Source organism: Dromiciops gliroides, chromosome 3, assembly GCF_019393635.1.
Source record: "Dromiciops gliroides isolate mDroGli1 chromosome 3, mDroGli1.pri, whole genome shotgun sequence".
Lineage (NCBI taxonomy): Eukaryota > Metazoa > Chordata > Mammalia > Microbiotheria > Microbiotheriidae > Dromiciops > Dromiciops gliroides.
Genome location: NC_057863.1, coordinates 621,911,105 through 621,924,387, shown reverse-complemented (window position 1 = coordinate 621,924,387; position 13,283 = coordinate 621,911,105). Strand labels below are relative to the sequence as shown.

The following is a 13,283-nucleotide window of genomic DNA, read 5'->3' as shown; positions in this document are numbered from 1 at the left end:
TTCTATTATGTTGTTTTGGATCATTGCACTGCTGAGTAGAGCCAAGTCTATCACCATTGTTTATCACACAACGTTGCTGTTACTGTTACAATGTTCTCCTGGCTCTGTTCCTCTCAGTAAGCATCAGTTCATGTAAGTCCTTCCAGATTTCTCTAAACTCTTCCTACTCATTGTTTCTTACAGCACAATAGTATTCCATTATATTCATATACCACAACTTGTGTAGTCATTCCCCAATTGATGGGCATTCCCTCGATTTCCAATTCTTTGCCATATATTACTTTCTTATATTATGTACACAAAAAAGTCCTCTTTTCCTTCTGTGCACCAGCTGGACTATAAAATTAGTCCCCATTAACCACAGAGACAACTTGGTATCCAACAGCATTGATTCAGCCTTAATACACAGTGAAGCACTGCAACACGTGAGTTCTTTAGTTAGCTTTCCTCACACTGGGTTCAAGTTAAAAAAAGAAAAATTTTTTTTTCCAGGGGGCAACAACATTAACTCATTTTTAGGCATTACAGTTATCCTTTCCACATTGTGACTTTTCCCATTGTGGTTTTGATATGTTAAAGGTTGGCATAAGAAATTAAATGGGAGTTTGGGGAGAGTTTTGTGGAAGCCATAGATGGTACATTTGAATGCTAGCAGATGACAGAGAAAAAGTTTAGAAACTCAGAAATTCACTATATATATATATATATATATATCCCTGCATAATATCAACATATTTTATCTTTTAATACCATCATAATTCACACTTCTCTGGTTTAAAGGGAAAGACCAAAATTTTTATACAGAATTTCCTGATCACAGGGGTGCCTTGCCCTTAACCCTTTTGATGTGGAAGGGATAAATGTATATGCTTTGGAAAAATTAGTTGGTTAGTCAAGCAGCATTTATTAAGTGCTTACTATATGCCAGATAATCACTGGGGAATGGCAAAATCAGTCACTGCCCTCAGGGGGCTCACATGATAATGGGTGAGACTTAGGCGGCTGTGGCTGCTTTGCAGCAGGGTGGCATCCTTGCCCCTCATGGTCACACTGGCTTCTCTCTGGAAGTTTGCCACTCTCTCAAGCCACCCAGAACTGGAAGAACTCAGTTGTCAAATCTTTCTAAAGTTCAGGGTTGCCCATGTCACCATCAACTCTAGTGATTTCCTATTACCTCCAGGATCAAATACAAAATCCTTTATTTAGGTTATAAAGCCCTCCATAATCTGCCTTCTTTTACCTTTTTTCTTATACTTCTTTCTCTTCTCCCCTTCTCCCCAGTATTCTGCAATTCAGTGACATTGGAATCCTTGCTGTGTGACCCTAGACCAGCCATTTAATCTCTATCTGCCTCAGTTTCCTCATCTATAAAATAGATTTATAAATTTATATATAGATTTATAAAATAGATCTATAAAATAATTTCCTAGGGTTCTTGTCAGGATCAAATGAGATAATAATTGTAAAATACTTACTGCAAAGTAAGCACTATATAAATGTTCACTATTTCCCCTCTTTCCCTCTAACAGGGTAACATTTTAGAGAAGCTGGGAATCTGCTCAATGCCAAAATTTGTCCGATTTCTGCATGACCTTATTCCAAGCAAGAAGGACCCTAGCCTTGTGGTAACCAAACTGCTCATTGGGACGATACCTGTGTGGATATATCAGCCAAAGGCACCATCTGCAAGACCCCGTTGTGGGATCATCTTTCTCCACGGAGGTGGTAGCGTATTTGGGAGCTTGAGTAAGAAAAGATTTTCCTTTTACCTAGTAAAAGAGCAGAACTATGGTTGGCCCAATCCTTTCCCAAGGCTTTGTTCTTCATGTGCATGTCAAATAGTGAACATGCATGTATGAAATTGTTGCTTTTCCTAAGGACTGGATATTCAATGGTTTTCAAAACCAAGCACTCCCTCCCCACCCCCACCAGTTTCAGATTTGATATGCACATGAATTACAGTTGCTCAATTCAATTTACTCAATTTTAAGCCTTGATCAAAGAAAAGAGAAAAGTCCAAGGGAATCATGAGGATGACCTGTGCCATCACTTCCTTACTCAGTGTGCAGACATTGTTATCTTGTTCACTCATTCCTCCCATGCATTTCATGCAAATAGGGGACATTCCCCCTGGGCAGAAGATGATTTAGTCACATGGTCTAAAATACAAATATTTATATGCTTTTCCTCATGAGATCACAGGATTTAGTACTGGAAGGAACCCTGGGTATCATATTAAATGAGGTTCTTAACTTGGGGTACTCAAACTTGTTTGTTTGTTTGTTTGTTTTTGGGGGGGTTAGTGAGGCAATTAGGGTTAAGTGACTTGCCCAGGGTCACACAGCTAGTAAGTGTTAAGTGTCTGAGGCTGGATTTGAACTCAGGTACTCCTGACTCCAGGGCTGGTGCTCTATCCACTGCGCCACCTAGCTGCCCCTTAAACTTGTTTTAAAAAATATTTTGATAACTGTATTTCAAAATAATTGTTTACTTTGTAATTCTATGTATTTTATTTTATATAGTTAAAAATGTCATTCTGAGAAGGGGGTACATAGGCTTCCAAAGACTGACAAAGGGGTCCAGGACCACCAAAGGGTTAAAAACCCCTGTTCTAGTGTAACTTCTCTTTCCCTTTTTACAAAATAGAGTCCCTGCTTAAGCCCCCTTAAACTGATTTATAACCAAGAATTTGCCCCATTTATGGGCCTACTTTTCTCCAAGATACATCATCCTCTACCATAGAAACCATCAGAGTAGTACTTGCAGAATATCAGCAGCTTGAAATAGTTACTTCTCATGGGTAATTAGCCCACAGGTTATCATTTCCTAAGGGGCAGGAAGTGTCTTAGCCTTGACACTTAGCCCAGTGACTCCCTAAGCAAAGTGAGGGCAAAAGGTTAGACAGACTAATGAGTAATTTCTTTCATCTTTCTGTCCTCCACATTCATTGTAGTAGATCAATTATCCAGCTACCCTACCCACATGTTGGGTTGGACTTTGTACCAAGAAAAATGAGTAAATCCTAGCCAACTCCTGTGGGGTCTCAAAAAATGTGAGATTTCCACTCATAGGAAAGTGGAAGAATTCAGTTATAACACTTGGTTGGTGGATTTTCATGTCAAACAACCAGTTAGACCTTTTATTTTCTTTTCTTTTTTGGTGAGGCAATTGGGGTTAAGTGACTTGCCCAGGGTCACACAGCTAGTAAGTGTGTAAAGTGTCTGAGGCTGGATTTGAACTCAGGTCCTCCTGAATCCAGGGCTGGTGCTCTATCCACTGCGCCACCTAGCTGCCCCCAATTAGACTTTTAAAAAAACCAACAAAAACAACCCAGCTGTCTGAAATGACCGTAAAGGTTTGACTGGATAGTTTAGGATCATATCAAGAGAATCTCAGACAACATCATTGCAAAGAAACATGAAACATGTAGAGGGTCATGGAAAGAGGGAATGACCCAGAGATGTTACTGACAAGAAGAAAGCAGATAGTGAAGAAATGAGCAGATACAATATACATGTTCTGCACAAGGGTTAAAGCTGGGGGATAGAAAAGGAGAAGCATGGGAGTCAGGGCAGTGCTGGGAGAGGTAAGTCAGTTCCCAGCTACTACTGAAAACCCTTTCTTTTCCAGAGCTTTACAACCAACTGTGCTGCCACTTGTCCAGGGAGTGTGACTCCGTGGTTATGTCTGTGGGGTGAGTAAGATATTTTCGGTAAGTAGGAGGGGTCAGGGCACACATGGGAGGAAATCATATGGCAGGCAGGTGTTCTGGGAAGCAGAAAGAACAGGCAGGAGGGCATGTAATTAATTAGGGAGGAAGAATTCCTGATTCCAGATACTATAGAATCATAGGCTTTTAGAAGCAGGAAAGACCTAAATGGCAATTGAGACCAATCCTTATCCAAAAAGGAATCCTGGCTGCAACAAACCTTCCAGGGAGGAGTGTGTTACTCACCAATTTCTAAAACAACTCATGACCCTTTTTGGGTAACTCTGGTTGTTAGGAAGTTTTTTCTTGATCTTGAGCCTAAATCTGCCTCTTTCCAACTTCCACCCAATGCTGTTATTTCTGTCCTTTGGGATCAAACACAAAAAAATTGAACCTCTTTTCCGTATGACAGTCTTTCAGATTATTGAAGAAAGGCTTCTCTTCTCCTTGCAAAACATTCCAAATTCATTCAGCTAATCCTCATGAGAAACAGACTCATGGTCCATCACCATCCTGATTGCCTTTCTTTGGACACTCTACAATTTATCAAGTTATCTCCCTAAATTGTGGTTCCCAGAATTGAATGCAACACTTCAGATTTCACATTAGGATTTTTTGGCTGCTATAATACACTGTCAACTTATATTGAGCTCACAATCCACTAAAAACTTCAGATAATTTTCAGACAAGCTACTATCTAAACATGGCTCCACCATTTTGTACTTTTTCTTTAGTTTGAAAATGATCTATTTAGCTAATTGCCTGTCTGATTATTTTTATTTTTAAAATTCTGAACATAACGAACACCAGATAAAATGAGAACTTCCATAAACAAAATATAACAAGATTATGCATGAAACTGTGAATCTCTTATAACATGGCTTATTTTCATCTATTGCCATATGAAAAAATGCTCTAAATAACTATTGATTAGAGAAATGCAAATTAAAATAACTCTGAGGTACTACCTTATACCTATCAGATTGGCTAATATGACAAAAAAGGAAAATAATAAATGTTGGAGAAGCTGTTGGTGGAGTTGTGAACTGATCCAACCATTCTGGAGAGCAATTTGGAACTATGCCCAAAGGGCTATAGGAATGTGCATACTCTCTGACCCTGTAATACCATGACTAAGTCTGTATCCCAAAGAGATCATAAAAAAGTGAAAAGGACCCACATATACAAAAATATTTATAGCAGCTCTCTTTCTGGTGGCAAAGAACTGAAAATCAAGGGAATGCCCATCAACTGGGGAATGACTGAACAAGTTGTGGCATATGAATGTAATGGAATACTATTGTGTTGTAAGAAATGATGAGCAGGCAGATTTCAGAAAAACCTGGAAAACCTTAAGTGGACTGATGCCCAGTCAAGTGACCAAGAACCAGGAGAACATTGTACACAGTAACAGCAACATTGTGTGATGATCAGCTGTGATAGATTTGGCTCTTCTCAGTAGTGCAATGATCCAAGACAATTCCAAAGAACTCATGATAGAAAATGTTCTCCACATCCAGAAAAAAAGAAATGTGGATTCTGAACAGTATGTGAACCATACTGTTTTTTGGCTTTTTTTTTTCTTTTTTTAGATTTTTTCCCCCTTGTGTTCTGATTCTCCTTTCACAACATGACTAATGCAGAAATATGTTTAATGTGATTGTACATATTCAAATTGCTTTCTGTCTTGGGGAGGGGGAATAGAAGGGAGGGAGAGAGAAAATTTGGAACTAAAAATCTTATGAAAACAAATGTTGAAAACTATCTTTATGTGTAACTGGAAAATAATAAAATACTTTTATGATAAAAAACATTATTTTCCTTGCAAGCATAAAATAAAGTCGACATACAACCTTTTAAAAAATTCTTATTTTTTAATTCCAAATTATCTCCTTTATAACTATCTCTCCCTCACACACATAGAAGGAAAGAAAATAAAAACCAGGAACAAATATGTGTAGTCAAGGGAGATAAATTCTTGCATTAGATTTGCATGCCCCCCTTCCCCCCCAAATTTTTAAAAAATATATGCTTTACTCATCAGTCTGACTCTAAAAACTCTATCTGGAGGAGGATAGCATGTTTCTTAGTTTGGATTTGGATTTGCTAATTGTGTGATCAACCTTTCAAAGTTGTTTATCTTTACAATATAGTTGTTATTATAGGAATTGTTCTTCTGGTTCTGCTCATTTTACTTTGGATAAGTTGATACAAGTTTTACAAGGTTTTTCTGAAGGTATTCCCTTCATCATATAGCACAATAGCATTAAGTCCCATTCATATATCATAACTTGTTCAGCTATTTCTCAAGTGAAGGGCAACTCCTCAGTTTCCAATTCTTTGCTACCACAAAAAAACCAAAACGAAACAAAACCCTTGCTATAAACATTTTTGAACATATGGGATCTTTTCCTTTTTCTTTGATTTATTTGGGATTTGGACCTTATAGTGGTATTGCTGCGTCAAAAGCTATGCATAGTTTTAAAACCCCTGGGGTATACTTCTAAATTGTTCTCCAGAATGTTTGGACTAGTTCACAACTCCAAAGGGCATTAATGTAACTATTTTCTCACATCCCCTCTAGCATTTGTCATTTTCCTTTTCTGTCATCTTAGCCAATCCGATAGGTGTGAGGGGGTACCTCGCAGTTGTTTTAATCTATATTTCTCTGATTAGTAGTGATTTAGAGCATTTTATATGACTATTGATAGATTTTGTCTTCTGAGGACTACCTGTTCATATCTTTTGACCATTTATCAATTGGGAATGGCTCTTTTTTAAAAAAAATAAATTTGGCTTAGTTTCCTATAAATTTGAGAAATGAGACCTTTATCAGAAAAATTTTCTGTAAAAATTTCTCTCCCAGTTTCCTACTTTCCTTCTAAGCTTGGCTGCATTAGTTTTGTTTGTGTAAACCCTTTAAAATTTAATGGAATAGGGGGCAGCTAGGTGGTACAGTGGATAAAGCACTGGCTTTGAATTCAGGAGGACTTGAATTCAAATCCAGCCTCAGACACTTGACATTTAACTAGCTGTGTGACCCTGGGCAAGTCACTTAACCCTCATTGCCCTGCAAAAAAAAAATTAATGGAATAAATATTATCCATTTCACCTCCCATGAATCTCTCTTTAATATCTTGTTTGGTCATGAATTGTTTCCCCTATCCACAGATCTGACAGGTAATTGTTTTAATGCTCCTCTAGTGTGCTTATATCACTCTTCAAATCTAAACTATGAATCTATTTTGAGCTTATTTTGGTATATGGTATGAGATATTGACCTATGCCTAGTTTCTGCCATACAGCTTTCCAGTTTTCCCAGAAGTTTTTGTTAAATGGTTAGTTTTTGCCTCAGTAGCTGGTATCTTAGTGTTTATCAAACACTATGTTAATGTGCTTGTTTACTTCTATATATTTTATGCCTAATCTCTTCCATTAATTAACCACTGTATTTCTTATCCATTGCCAAATTGTTTGGCTTATGTTCAGTCTGTGTTTTTGTTTGAGACTTTGCTTATAGATAGATGTTTTATGTCATTATCTTCTTCTGAGTTTGTGTCTTGAGTTTCCCTGTCACCATAGCAGTGTTTTAGGAGCAGATTCTTTTTTTATTGTTTGCTCATTTTTCCAGCCTACTTCTTGACTTTGGACTTTTTGTTACTGGTTGGCTTTGCTTACCTCTGCAGGGGGAAATTACTTATCTGAGCTGATTTTATGATCTGTTGCCGCTTTCACAGCTCAGTCTGGGAGTCAGTAATTTTTTTTATTGCTTCTAATGTGTGATCTAGAGAGGTTTACTGCCCTCCCAGTCTGTATTTTGTCCTTACACAGGTAGGACCCCCACGCCTTGATTACCACAAATGCTTCTCTCTGCCCCGTAACCGGGTAAAGGCACCATGGAGCTAAAATAAAACGGCACCTGATCTTGCATTAAGTGCTATTACAGGGGACCCCCAGGATCCCTTTCTGACCAGGTTTTCAGTCCCCTTACTGTCCCTGGGTGTTGGCACTGCTGTAGTCTAGTACTACATCCACCACAGGTGCCAATCCTACTGTGCCATGCTCCTGACCAGTCCCCATGCCAACATCTCCAGACTTTTCTTTTTTGCTTCCTAAACTGCTTTGGACTGGAAAATTATGTGTTGTGACTAATAATTGACTTTCCCACTCAGTTTGGTGTTTTCTGTGGTGGTTTTATAGAAGGGAAAAGTTTGAAAGTTGTGAATTTTCACTCTCATCTTGTTAGCCTCACCAACAGTTCTTATTGAATAGTGAGTTCTTGCCCCCAGTAGCTGAGACCTTTGAATTTATCAAACACTAGGTTATCGTGTTCTTTTGTTTCTATATATCATGTAACTAATTGCTTCCAGTGATTATATTTCTCAATCAGCACCAAATTATTTTGATATTTATGACTTTGTAGTATGGTGTGATTGTTCTTTCCTTGTTCTTAGCTCTATTAAGTCCCTGATCTAGGTTTCAGTCTAAACAACAGTAGACTATTGCAGGACTCAGTCAGCTGGAAAACCGTATCAGTTCAATGTAACAGAATTGTAGACTCTACTTGGTCTGAAATTCTTGCTCTAGTTAATCCTCTACAGGTTTCAGAGTCATATTGCTACTATATGCTTCTAAACTCCTTTCTCAGTATGCTGCCCAGGGCCCCTACCAAGTTTTTAAGAATATAGCCAAAAGAGTACTTGGGGAGAAATTAATATCTTTAAACACTTTCATGAATAAAAGCGAGAAAGAACAAATCAATGAATTAGGTAAATATCAAAAAAAAAATCTAGAAAAAAACAAATTAAATATTTCTAATTAAACACCAAACTTAACGAGATAGTGGGAAATAAACAAATGAAATAAAACTTATTCTAATAAGTAAAAGAAATACAATACTAAAAATCATATTAATGAAATTTAAAGTAAAAAGTCATTAAATTAATAAATAAAACTAGGTGCTATTTTTGTAAAATCAAATATATAAAACATTTGCTAACTTGATTTTTAAAAAATTACTGGTGCCAAAAATTAAAAAAGGTGAATTCACAAACAATAAAGAAGAAATAAAAGAAATCGTTAGGAACTATTTTGCACAACTATGTGCCAATAAAACTGACGATTTCAATGAAATGGATGAATATTCACAAAAATATAAAATGCCAAGATGAACAGAATAGGAATGGTGGGGGGGAAGCTGGATAAGTCATAAATGAACTTCTAGAGAACAACAACAACCACAAAAATCCAAAGCCATATGAATTTACAAGTGAATTCTATTGGACACTTGAAGAGCAATTAATTCTAAAACTATGGGAAAAAATAGCAAAAGAAAGAATCCCACCATATTTCTCCTATGATACAAATATAGCCTTGATACCTAAACCTGGAAAAGAAAAAATAAAGAAAGAAAACTATAGATCAATGTCCCTAATGAATACTGATGTAAATTTTTTTTTTTTTTTAGTGAGGCAACTGGGGTTAAGTGACTTGCCTAGGGTCACACAGCTAGTAAGTGTTAAGTGTCTGAGGCCAGATTTGAACTCAGGTCCTCCTGACTCCAGGGCCGGTGCTCTATCCACTGTGCCACCTAGCTGCCCCCCTGATGTAAATTTTTAAAATAAACTATTAGGAAAGAGACAACAGCAATATATCATAAAGATTTTATACTATGACCAGATTGGATTTATATCAAGAATGCAGGACTGCTTTAATATTAAGTAAACTCTAAAGATGACTGACCACATTAGTAAAAAAGAATAACAAAAATCATGATTATGTTACCAGATCAGTAAAAGTTAAAATGCTTGTTTCTGTTAACAAACACTAGAAAGTATAGGAAGATGGGGCGGCTAGGTGGCGCAGTGGATAAAGCACCGGCCCTGGATTCAGGAGTACCTGAGTTCAAATCTGGCCTCAGACACTTGACACTTACTAGCTGTGTGACCCTGGGCAAGTCACTTAACCCCCATTGCCCCGCCAAAAAAAAAAAAAAAAAAAAAGAAAGTATAGGAAGAAGTAGATATTTCCTTATTATAAATAGTATCTATATAAAACTATATATCTATATATGTATATGTGCATGTATATATTTGTATATACACACATATACATATATGTGTGTGTGTTTGTGTGTACTGGGGACAAACTAGAGGATTTTCTAATAAGATTGAGGTAAAGCAAGAATGTCCATTATTGCCATTACAATTTAATATAGTTTAACAAATAATAGCTATAGTAAAAAGAAAAAAATTAATTGAAGGAATAATAATAGGCAAAGAGGATAAAAAAAATCACTATTTTAAGGGGGCATGACCAAAGAAGGAATTTGTTTTGTTTGACTTTATATGGTTGTAACAGGGGTTTTATTTTTCTTCCTTTATCATTTGGAGGTGAAGAGGTAGGAGGGAGAGAATGTAGATCAGAAAATAAAATAAAATTTAATTATAAAAATGCATGGATAATTGTATGCCTCCAAAAAGTCTAATGGTTTTTTTTAATAGTAAACATTTTTATATATATAGTTTTGAGTTCCAATTTTTATCCCTCCTTCCCTCCCTCCCCAGGCAGTAAGCAATCAGATATGCAAAACATTACCATATTAGTCATTTTGTGTAAAAAAAACCTCCTTGAATAAAAGAAAAAAAAATGAAAGAAAGTGAAAAATAGCCTGCTTCAGTCTGTGTTCAATCAATATCAGTTCTTCCTTTGGAGGTGGATAGTATATTTCATCAATAGTCCTTTGGGATTGTCCCGGGTCATTGTATTGCTGAGGATAGTTATCACTCACAGCTCTTCATCAAACAATATTGCTGTCTCTTATGATGGATTTGTGTGTGTGTGTGTGTGTGTGTGTGTGTTTGTTTGGCGGGGCAATGGGGGTTAGGTGACTTGCCCAGGGTCACACAGATAGTAAGTGTCAAGTGTCTGAGACCGGATTTGAACCCAGGTCCTCCTGAATCCAGGGCTGGTGCTTTATCCACTGTGCCACCTAGCTGCCCCAGAATAATGTTTTTAAATGAATGAATAATATACATAAGATTACAAAGAAAACCAATTACATGAATATATAGTTATCAAATTATTTTTTTTAAGTTCATGGACCCCAGGTTAAGAACTCTTGCTTAAGAGTAATTCACTACCTCTCTGGACCTCAGTTTGCTCCTTTGTAAAATGAAGGAGTTGCCCATCTCTATGGCCCTTTCTAGGTCTGACAATTGATGATTCTTATGTAGAACAAAACATTTTTAACTAGACATTTGAATATGAGTGAAACTACTTTTACGACAAGGTACAATCCCATTTATGTCTTGATTTCTCTTTAGTTACCGCTTGGTTCCTGACCACAAGTACCCCTCTGCACTTTTTGACTGCCTATCTGCTACAATCCACTTTCTGAGAACCCTGGAAACCTATCGGGTGGATCCATCTCGGGTAATCATCTGTGGAGACAGCATTGGAGGCTCAAGTGCAGCTTCTGTTTGCCAAACTCTTGTGACCAAACCAGATCTCCCCAAGATACGAGCTCAGGTTCTGATCTATCCCTATCTCCAGGGATTTAATTTCCAGTTGCCTTCTCATCAACAAAACAAAAATGTCCCATTCCTTTCCTGGAACACTCTCATTTTTTGTGTGTTCTCATATTTTGATATCCACATTCTCTTGGAAAACTGCTATTCAAAATGGTGCTCATGTGCCCCCTGCTGAATGGGAGAATAGATCGAGGAGGAAGAAGCCTATCCATGAAGGGAAAGAATAAGTGCCCACGACATACCCAAGAGGTTCAAAGAGAGAGGCTACCACTTCATGCCACCTGGTCCTTTTAATGAGAATGTTTACTTGGAAACCAAACAGATGTTATGGACAATGAATTCACCCCTAATTGCTGACAATGACATCATTGCCCAACTTCCTGAGACTCTGCTTGTGAGCTGTGAGTTTGATATCCTACGGGATGATGCACTGTTGTACAAGAAGAGGTTGGAGGACCAGGGAGTACCAGTGAACTGGCACCACATTGAAGATGGTTTTCATGGAGTGATCCTCAGCTTTGACTCAAAGTACTTTTTTTTCCCCTGCTCTGTAAGAATTCTGAATGCTGTTGTCCATTTTATAAAGAATCTGTGAATCCCACTCCTAGGACTTTAAGGAAAGAATGACAAGTGTGCACTCTGTCCAAAGCTAGAAGTCCTGTTCAACTCCATTTTACTGATTTAGGGGATAGGGCAAGTTCTGGGGTGGAAAGGAAGAGGTTGGGAGTATAGTCCTACCTGAGAATCAATAGTGCCAAGACAGTTTCTGATGGATAAATAATAAAGGAAGATGTTTGAAATAGTGCTTATTCATACACATGGTGGTGGGGACACTAGGCTGGATAATTCTTCTGTTTTCTTTTCTGGGTCTATATTGGCCATGTGGGTCATTCATATAGGGGGTGCCCTAAGATGAATTGTGAGACCCCAAATGATTACAGGGTGAAAAGGTTCAGGTCTGACTGGAACATCTGCCTTCACTCTCTGAACCTCTAGTGGCTGGCCTATGAATGACAAACAGAACTATGATTGAAATTGGACAATCTCTGGTGCCTTTCTATGACTAAGTTGGAAGATGGAAAGTTGTAAGATATAAATGGGCTTTTTGTCAATGCCAAAGGCCCCAAACAGAGGAGATTAATCTAGACTGATTGAATTAAGTGAGATTGACTGACTCTGCTGATTAACCCACTTAAAGTTAATTAGATTGTAACCACACCTGGCTGGCTCTCAAGAGGGTATTGCTCTTAGAAGCTAAGGACTCTGAACTCAACAACGAGACTACCCTAAAGTCCAGTGAACCAATCTAACAATCAGCTTGGAAGATGGCCTCTCCTGGGGAGGGAGGCTCCAGTAAATAGGAAGTAAGGCTGGCTCCCTGGCTCTGTCTTCTTTTCTGTGGCTGGAACCTTGTGGTGATGGAAATGAAGGAGAAGAAGGAACGGACCAGGCTGAACCCTAGGGTAGATAGGCTTCTTCTTAAACTTTTTGAACTCCACGTATTCTCTCTTCTTTACTATGCTTTAATATAATGCCTTAATGCCCAAAGACTGGTGCCTAAAAGCTTTTAATTTAACTTGATCACATATATAGATTTACTCATCCCAAAGATAGCATTTCCCTTTGAACCCAGAGATAGGCTCATACTGCTATTAGGGTTATTAATAAAAGATGGTCATTTAGATGGTCTCTCTCAGACGAAAGACAATCATATGGCAGTGGGGCTCACAGCTTATATATCCTTGAAACAGTAGATGGTTCATCAAACAGCTATTAAATCTAATTGGTTAATGTAATTGGAGGTGAACTATATTAAAATGAAGGGCTATGCCAGACCACCTATAGGCTATAAATTCAAAGAATATATGCTTTTTCAATGGGTGGGATGAATGACCCCTGGAGGAGAAGCCTTTACTATCCAGACAAAAGGATCTGTCTTCACCCAAGCTTGAACTTGCTGACCTGGGGTCTGCCAAAGATAAAGAGTTAATGCAATCTCCTTGGTAATGATACTACAGGAAAGAGGGTGATTTTTTTAAAAA

General features: G+C 37.7%; 1 protein-coding gene across 1 annotated transcript in view; it reads left to right on the top strand.

The window, feature by feature from the left end:
• AADACL4 (arylacetamide deacetylase like 4) overlaps positions 1–11,876 on the top strand; it is a 32,301-nt gene extending 20,425 nt beyond the window's left edge. The window contains 5 exon segments of the mRNA XM_043998849.1: positions 1,530–1,746; positions 3,631–3,694; positions 11,035–11,334; positions 11,336–11,459; positions 11,462–11,876. Coding sequence (XP_043854784.1) covers positions 1,530–1,746; positions 3,631–3,694; positions 11,035–11,334; positions 11,336–11,459; positions 11,462–11,836 — 1,080 coding nt within the window. The 3' untranslated portion in view covers positions 11,837–11,876.
• Positions 11,877–13,283: the final 1,407 nt, after the last annotated feature.